Here is an 8,419-nt window from a genome sequence, read left to right as displayed (position 1 = left end):
ATTTTGGCTTTGAGGCCCAATAAATCGAAGAAAGTGAGCTTGAAAAAAACGTTTTGTTGTATAGAAAACCTAGGTTGTACTGCACTACCCTTGAAAAAAATTGTACTACAAAAGAGAAATGAAATGATGATTGACCAAATTGACCCCGGGTCCAAGAGTGTCAGAATTTGCCCTCGTGCCTAAAAAGGACCGATCTTTCTCTCCCATCTGTACCCGCAACCCGGCCGAATTCCCCCACGCGCTCCCCCTCGCCGCCGGCGACCTCCGCTTCTAGGGTTTTGCCCCCCGGCCCGCCCCGAATTCCCCCAACCCGCGGGCCCCTCGATCCCCAATCCGGCCGATCCCGGCCGCTCGACGGCCGGATTGGCCGCCCTCGTCCGGCCGGTCGGCGGGATTCGTTCTTGACCTTGATGCAGTGCAGCTTCGGAGGGGGCTGACGACGAGGCGCGATGTCGGGAGGAGGAGGAGGAGGCTCGAGGCCCGACGCCGCCGCGGGGGGCTTCCCCGCGAGGGGGGCGCCGGGGGCCGCGACGGAGCCGCCGTCGCTCGCGCAGTACATCTCGCTGGATCAGTTCCCCGTCGGCGAGCACCGGCACTCGCGCTCCGCGGAGCTGCGGCGGGCGCTGGCCGACTCGGCGGAGCAGCCGCTCGCCGCGCTGGCGCAGGGCAAGCCGCTCCCCCCCGCGGCCGCCGAGGAGCTCCGGCGGATCCGGGGCGGCGTCGCGGAGTCGTCGGCCAGGGCCAAGTACACGTTGCTCCTCGTATCTTTTCGCCGTGCTTTTCTTCCGCGTGCATTGCTGCTCCGGTGGGGCCTGAAATGGAATGGGGTTGCAGGGACAGGGTGAAGTCGTTGCAGGAGTCCATCCAGAAGCTGGACAAGTACAAGAACGTGGTCACGCGGCGCCGGCAGAGGAGCGACGGCGCGTCGGTGGATAGGTCGTCGGGGAACGTCGGCAGCTCTCTCAGGATCGGGGCTCAGAACAGCGGGGATAACCCCGCCCAGAGGCTCGACGAGAGGGCTAAGAGCTCGACCATGAGCAAGCGTGTCCGGTCGTCGCTGACGGCAGATGCACGGGTTTGTACTTCTGCTACTTCACCGATGCTTTCAGTCAGCAACTCCATTTCGCTTGTATGCCATTGCTTCCACGGTTGTAGTTAGTTTGAGTTGGTACTTTGGGTTATGCGTTATGACATATTAGAGGTTCCGTTATTCCTCTTCTAAACAGATAAATTTGTGTGAACTGGTGGTTGGCATGGCATGTCAGTGTGCGTGCGCAAATCACATGGGACAACAGGTCATGGAAGTGATTTCATCTTAAATGACAAATCTTTGTATACTTCTATGATGCTGATAACTATGCGCTTAGGCCCAACTATTCCTTCAGTGTATCGAATTTCATGACTGAATTAAAACATTGTGGAGACAGAACCGTTAGGTCGATTAATCTTTGAGTGGACCAGTTCCCCTAGGTAGAGATGTGTCAAGATTGAGCAACACTTTAATACCATGTCTCTCTACCGAATTCCCTTTTGTTGCTCAGTGGTCGAGTTAAAGTCCCCACACTTATTTTTTTTGTGGCCTGTTCAATTGTTAGACAATAGTGCATTTTTACTTTTTTTTGACTATGAGTGCGTTCATCCTTATTATGTCTTCAAAGGCTACCATTTGCTTTTGTTTTGACTCTTTGGCCGCATATTTCAGTTGGAAGGGCGTGTTAGTGTTTCTACAAGGCAAGGAGGTCCTTTGGTTGATACTGAGAAAAACCCATCTTTGGAGAAGGACAAAAGCTCCGTTAGAATTGCCAATGCCACATCAGGGTTTTCTGAAGACAAATTACGAGGCCTAGCTCCTGGTGGTGAAGGATGGGAGAAAAAGATGAAACGTAAGCGTTCTGTTGGAACTATGCTCAATAGAGGCAGTGATGTAGACCGAGATGTTAAACCATCAGTTCAACATAGATCAAACAGTGAAGTACGTGGACGATCTAGTGATGCTATTCCATTTAGGTAATCTTCGTGCACTGTCATCAGCTTTGTTATGTATTTATAGTTTTTCCACATAAGCTTCAAATGGATCATTATGGAGATGCATTATGAGGTTAAGAATGCTATAGCTTCAGAGGTCCAACCTCAGATTATTGTCTTCAGGTTCATGACCATGGTGAGTCATCTCCGCATTCAGGGGCACTTATCTTATCCCTCCTTTTAATTGTTGTATGACAGACATGGAGCTTCTGCTGGAGCATCTGGAGGTAGCAAGATGGATGGAAGCTCTCAACTGAGTAGTTCTGGCTCACGGTATCTTCTGAAGACAGAGATGGATTCCACCCCTCTTCCAAATGAAAGACGAGAGCGCCATGGTGGGCTAGACAAAGAACGGGTTTTGGTGAAAGGAAACAAGTAAGCATTGATAGCTTGATGTCAATATTGTAGCAACACATTCTATAACATGATCAGACTGATTTGAATGGTTGAAACCTCTTTGTGCTGCTGTAGTTCATGTAGTTTCGAACTTTCAATTTTTTTTTGCAAAATATGAATAGTTATGTGCTTCTTCATTCTTCTGATGTTTTGTATCCATCGTGATTCCAGGGCACATATTTCCGAGGATATGCAACCAGGAACCTTAAGTCCTGTGACCAAGGGTAAAGCAACCAGAGCACCAAGAACCAGTTCGCTTGTCGGTATCCACTCATCATCTACTTTGCTACGCTCAGCTGGAGGAGTTGATGAATGGGAAGAAGCACCGTGCACAAATAAAGCCTCACCATTGGCAAGCACCACAAATCGCAAGCGTCCCATGGCTGCAACTGCCTCTTCACCTCCTGTTGCTTGGGTGGGTCAACGTCCACAGAAAATGTCACGGACAAGAAGAGCAAATGTTGTATCACCGGTGTCAAATTTTGATGAACCCGTATCTGAAGGATCACCAGTTGATGTTGCTGTTAGGCCAGCTTTAGAAACGCCTGGCCTTTCACTTCCAAGGGGTGCAGCTAGCAATAATTCACAAGCTGCATCTAGAATGGATAATGTTACATCTCCAGCTGGTCTATCAGAAAGTGAAGGGTCTGTTGCTACTGAACACAGGAATAAGGAAAAAGTCACAAACAGTGGCGACTTTGAGAATGAGGGGGCAAATTCAGCTCATATGGCATCAGACTTAATTTTCTCGTCCAAGAAAAGCAGGATTCCGTTGAAAGAAGAACTTGAAGATGGTAGTATTCGTCGTCAAGGAAGGAGTGGAAGAGGCACTATGCATGTTAAAGGGTGTTCATCCATACCAAAAGAGAAGTTGGACAGCACTGAAACGAGGAAGTTGGTAAAGAGCGTAAGACCTGCATCTGAAAAGAATGAAAGGTGCTTAATGACTGAATTCTAGCGAACACATGTATTGTATTTTGTATCTGAAACTTATGGTCTTCTTTAATTTGGTGCAGTAAGTTAGGCCGTCCTCCAACAAAGAAAGGCTCGGACCGCAAAGCATCATCTCGTCACCCAGAAATTCTGAATTGTGGGTCAATGGATACTACAGGTTTGCTGATAGACATTTTAATTTACCATTGAAGATCTTTGGTTTCTTTCTCTGAAAGTTGATCCTGATGCTAAGCTGTTTGTTGTAGGTGAATCTGAAGATGACCGAGAAGAACTTCTAGCTGCCGCAAATGCTGCCCGTGGTGCAATAGGTGTGCAATTGCACACATCGTAGTTATCTATTTGCCATGCAAAGAGCTGCAATTTCATGTCTCATGGTTGATGAATTCTTTATCCTTTTCTGCAGTTGGTGCATATGCTGGCCCTTTTTGGAAGAAAATAGAACCCATGCTTACTTTCATCAGCTCTGAAGATTTATCCTTCTTGAAAAACCAGGTTCGATTTTATTTTCCTTACAAGTTGGTATAATGGACCTGTTGCCTTGTTGGGATGAATCATCACTTACCGGAGTCTCTGGTCAGATAATATTCTTGGAAGAACTTGAGATGGGCATGTCTAATAAGCACGATGAAGATAAGTTAAATGCATCAGCTAACTACAATGGGCCACCATCAATGGTACTTTACCTTCTGCCACTCCTCTACTCTTATCGTGGAAGATGTTTTCAATAAATCCTCAACTTTTGTATTCCTTTATATGTCTACTCCCTACTCTTATCGTGCAAGATGTTTCCAGTAAAATCCTCAACTTCTGTATTCCTTTATTTGTCTACCCTGTACTGCAAAGATCTGAATTTGATACCCATGTTTTATATATTATTTTCATCTGTAGGTTGAGCATTCCTCCCAGGTTCTGCCTCCATCCAATTCTTCTTTGTTGCTGGATCAAGGGGAAGCAAATGGTGTTGGACCAAGGGAATCTGTTGACATTTTGTCTTATAATAATGGCGAGAATCATAACAACACATCTCAAAAGGCACAGGGGCAAGGAATATTTGGTGAAATGGCTCCCCTGACAAGTAGACTGCTCTCTGCCTTGATTGTAGAAGATGTTGATGACTTTCCCGAGTCCAATGGTGTCCAAGGAGATATACTTCTGGAATTCTCAAATGACTACCTTCCTCGTGCTGCCTCAGTTGAATTTGAAGCTACGGGGCTAGAATCCAGTTTTGGAATGTCTCCTGATTTCAAGCATTCAAACAGTAACCCAGCATATAACAGCATGTCCAATGGTTTCGCAGTTTCCAGTAATTTGAGGGGCTCATATAGTCAAAGTTCAGTTTGCAGTGAGAATCTATCAGATGGGATAAATGTTATGGGGTACCCAGAAAACGGCTCTTTGCATGGATCAGTACCGCAGATTACACAGCAGTATCAAACTCCCGGAAAAGATTTATCTTTACCATTATATGGATATCAGTATGCGCAGATGTCTTTGCATGATAGGACTTTGGTCGAGTTGCACAGTATTGACATTTTTCCAGAGATGGTATGGTTTCTAAAAGCCCGATTCATGATAAGTTGTCTATTTGAAGGTTATTTCTTTGTCATGTACTCCCTCTGTTCCATATTAGTTGTCGCTCAAACAGATGTATCTAGCATTGAAATACGTCCAGATACATCCGTTTCAGCGACAACTAATATGGAATGGAGGGAGTAGTTAGCTACAATTTTTATATGGAAATGCTAAAAATCTGATGTCAGGATGGCAAGTTATGTTGTCGCGAGGATGGCAATATCTTTTAGCAAGCATGGCAATTCCTGGCAAAAAACTGAACATGGCAAGGATTTGCCATGCTTGCTAAAGGAAATTGCTATCCTTTCTTATTTGATTCCATTTTTTGTTTCTTTTCGTTTTCTTGGGAACTGACAAGAGATTATCAGTACATTATGTACATGATATAAGCCAATTACTTTAACTAGATCAGACAAATTTTGGAAGTATGCCGTGATCAGGGCTGAAAGCAGGCTGTGAATTCGAAACCTTGAGGGGGTGTGGTTCAGTGGGTGTTGATCTGTCGTGAGAGTGTCGACCCTCATTTTGCATCGTATGTTCATTTAGGGTGAACCAACTGCAAACATATTTTGATGATCCTTGAGAAAACAGATGCATCATAGATCGTCACCTCATTGTTTTCAGTAATTGCGTGTTATTCCATATGTTTACTTATTAACTCAAATCATGGTCGTGGCGATATTTTTTCTGACTGCAGCCAGAGCTGGACGAGGGAGAGGATGAGGATATTAATAAAGTTATTTTGGAGCTGCAGAAAAGACTCTTTGATCAGGTGGGTATAGTCAGCATTCAATTTTGGTTAAAACTCAAACGATCATTCGGATAATTAAAGTTATCAAGTCATCATTTCATCCTCTCTAGAGTTGACATGAAGTTACTGTGAAAACTTAGAGCATACTGAACTAGCATTGGTATTAGTAGTTCTAGAACTTGCATTCGAGGCTTCAAGCTTAAGTAGTGAGACTGATGAGAATATTATGGTGGAATTGCTTGATATGTTGAGTCTCATGTGACAAATTGATAGTACCTGAAACTAGTGAAATAGCAGGTCTCACCCACTTAGCAGATTTCAATAGATAAGTGGTTCGGTGAGAAAGTCACTTTTTTGGGCTGTTTGAATATGGCAATATTGCATAACTTGGAATTGTTTGAGTCAATTTGAAACGGTCCCACATAGGGAGCTTTAAACCAAATGAGATTATGCACCACACTTCAACTAATTCTAGCAGCCTTATCCTCATTTTTCACGTGTTGATGATTTCCTTTTGTCATTGGATTTACAGCAGTTCTATGCATTAAAAACATTAAAAAATGCATAATGCAAAAAATACCTCCCTGCACGTGTCCTTTTGACAACATTCAGTTTGGCATATTTCTTAGTACTTGCGCAACTTGCACATTTTTGTAGGAAAGGATATGCTTTTCTAATTAATATGTATGCTTCTCGACTTGTTTCAGGTGAATCAGAAGAAATGCCAATTAAATAAGCTAGAAAAAGCAATTCGAAATACTAAAAACATGGAGGAAAGGTATTAATGGTTCTACCTATGTCTATTTTTTATTAATGTAACTGAGTAGAAACTATTGCGGTGTCTAATTCCAAAATTTTGTTTGCAGGAGCCTGGAGCAACACGCAATGAACAAATTAGTAGAGAGGGCATACAAAAAATTGCTGGTACCTGAATACTCTATTAGTTGTATTACCACCTACTTTTTGTTAGCATTAAATTTTTTAAGGAATTGGACGATTAGGGCATTCTGCTTCCCATAGGTTTCGTGTCTTAACTGATTGCTGAACAACTGAGGTGGGTGATGTGATGCATGTTGGCCTGGCACCTTCATAGTGTAGTCTTGTTGATAGCAATGTTTGGCCTGGCATTCACTATTAGTCCATTCTGTATAACTAGGAAATATTTTATTGGTTGGTTTCCAGTGTTGCATGTTTCTTTCTATGCATGGTTTTTTTGTTTACCACTTCAGAAACCACTACAAGTAGTAACCTTAACCTTGATCTTTTTCACAGGGTGGTCGAGGTAGTTCTAGTCACAAGGGCGGTCTCAGTAAAGCAGCCAGTAAGGCTGCAAAACAGCTTGCATTGGCTTTTGCAAAGCGAACACTTGCCCGGTGCCAGAAATTTGAGGAAACAGAGAAAAGCTGCTTCAGGGAGCCTTTCCTTTGGAGTGTGCTGTCCGCGCCTTTGCCAAAGAGTGACCCAGTTGATGGTAATGCACATGCAATTGTGGATATCGAAATAAGCCACACAAACCCGCCTATTTATTTGACACTATAGTTGTAAGAACTTCCATATAATTAATCTGCCTTCTTATGCTCCAGGTGTCCCTCCAGGATCTGCAGATAGGCCAAAGGCCCTAAAGCTTGACAGAAGCCCATTGAGCCAAGGTATTTCTAGCACCCTTGAACAAATTTTACTTAACTTTGGCATGATGATTTTGTCAGAGATCCTTTTTCATGAGGTATCCCAACTTCTGCTGATCCTTTTGCAGGTAGCACAAAATTGAAAAAGGGCGAGAGAGAAAGGGACCAGAGCAGAGATGGGTCTGCCAAGAACTCCAGCTCGAAATCAGGCAGCGGCCGGAACTCGTCTGGCAGCGGCCGGAACGAGCGCAAGACCAAGATGAAGCCAAAGCAGAAGCTAGCGCAGCTATCAACATCTGGAAACGTCCTTGGCAGAGTCACAGAGCCATCCAACTCCAGCTTCCCATCACCGTCGCCGCGAGAATCCAACGAGTGGAACAACCCTCTGAGCACAAGACCTACCCAGCAACCAAGGAACAGCGCGGCCAACGTCGCTCCGGAGTCCCTGGACGCCCCCATGAACCTGCCACCGATGGACCCCATGGTGGACATCCTGGACGTGCCGGAGGGCAACGACATTAGTGCCTGGTTCACGGACGGCCTGGACGACTCGCTGCAAGACTTTGATTTCTCCGGAGGCCTGGAGATCCCGGACGACGATCTCACCCAGCTAGGGTTCATGTGAGATGAGAGCTATAGTAAATATCATTATATATATGTGCATATAATTGGATGATTCTTGATGCTGTGTTAGCAAGCGCTACCTTGCTGGTTTGCCGCACTAACCACCTTAGCTGATGTAACTAACCCCAATTGGTATTGGTGAGCATCATGAGGTGACAGCATCTATTAATCTGCAGTTTCAGTCTTGAGCATCATGTGAAGACTATATATATGCTTCACGGAAAGTAATTTTGGCAATTTTTCTTTTCTTTTTTGCGGTGAAATTTTGGCAACAAGTTGCCCATGCTCCCCATGTTTCATCTCTATTTTTGTTTTTCGAGTTTTGAATATTGTTCACAATTTAATGGGTGCAAGTGGAGTACTATATAATTTGCATATTAAAAAAGTCATAACAAAAATACTCGGTATAAAATAATGTGAACTGTACAAAAAAAACACTGCATGTTATTATTAGTGAACTTGGCACTGTTCA

The 8,419-nt window shown here is 44.3% G+C and overlaps 1 protein-coding gene across 2 annotated transcripts; it reads left to right on the top strand.

Moving 5' to 3' along the window:
• Positions 1–230: 230 nt before the first annotated feature.
• On the top strand, positions 231–8,171 carry LOC119270673. Of its 2 annotated transcripts, none has more exons than XM_037552714.1 (16): positions 231–745; positions 835–1,075; positions 1,703–2,007; positions 2,224–2,400; positions 2,593–3,357; positions 3,438–3,532; positions 3,621–3,683; positions 3,779–3,867; positions 3,954–4,049; positions 4,264–4,920; positions 5,645–5,719; positions 6,406–6,476; positions 6,565–6,622; positions 6,971–7,169; positions 7,282–7,347; positions 7,452–8,171. In XM_037552714.1, the coding sequence occupies exons 1-16, from the start codon at positions 450–452 to the stop codon at positions 7,946–7,948; spliced, it is 3,750 nt and encodes a 1,249-aa protein (XP_037408611.1). In that variant the 5' UTR covers positions 231–449; the 3' UTR covers positions 7,949–8,171. The 2 variants fall into 2 exon arrangements, with proteins under 2 accessions (XP_037408611.1, XP_037408610.1); XM_037552713.1 differs by having other exon boundaries at positions 231–751.
• The last annotated feature ends 248 nt before the right edge of the window (positions 8,172–8,419 follow it).

The sequence above is a fragment of the Triticum dicoccoides genome, chromosome 3A (assembly GCF_002162155.2).
Source record: "Triticum dicoccoides isolate Atlit2015 ecotype Zavitan chromosome 3A, WEW_v2.0, whole genome shotgun sequence".
Taxonomy (NCBI): Eukaryota; Viridiplantae; Streptophyta; class Magnoliopsida; order Poales; family Poaceae; genus Triticum; species Triticum dicoccoides.
The sequence above is the reverse complement of the archived record's forward strand: the minus strand, read 5'-3'. Positions and strand labels throughout refer to the sequence as shown.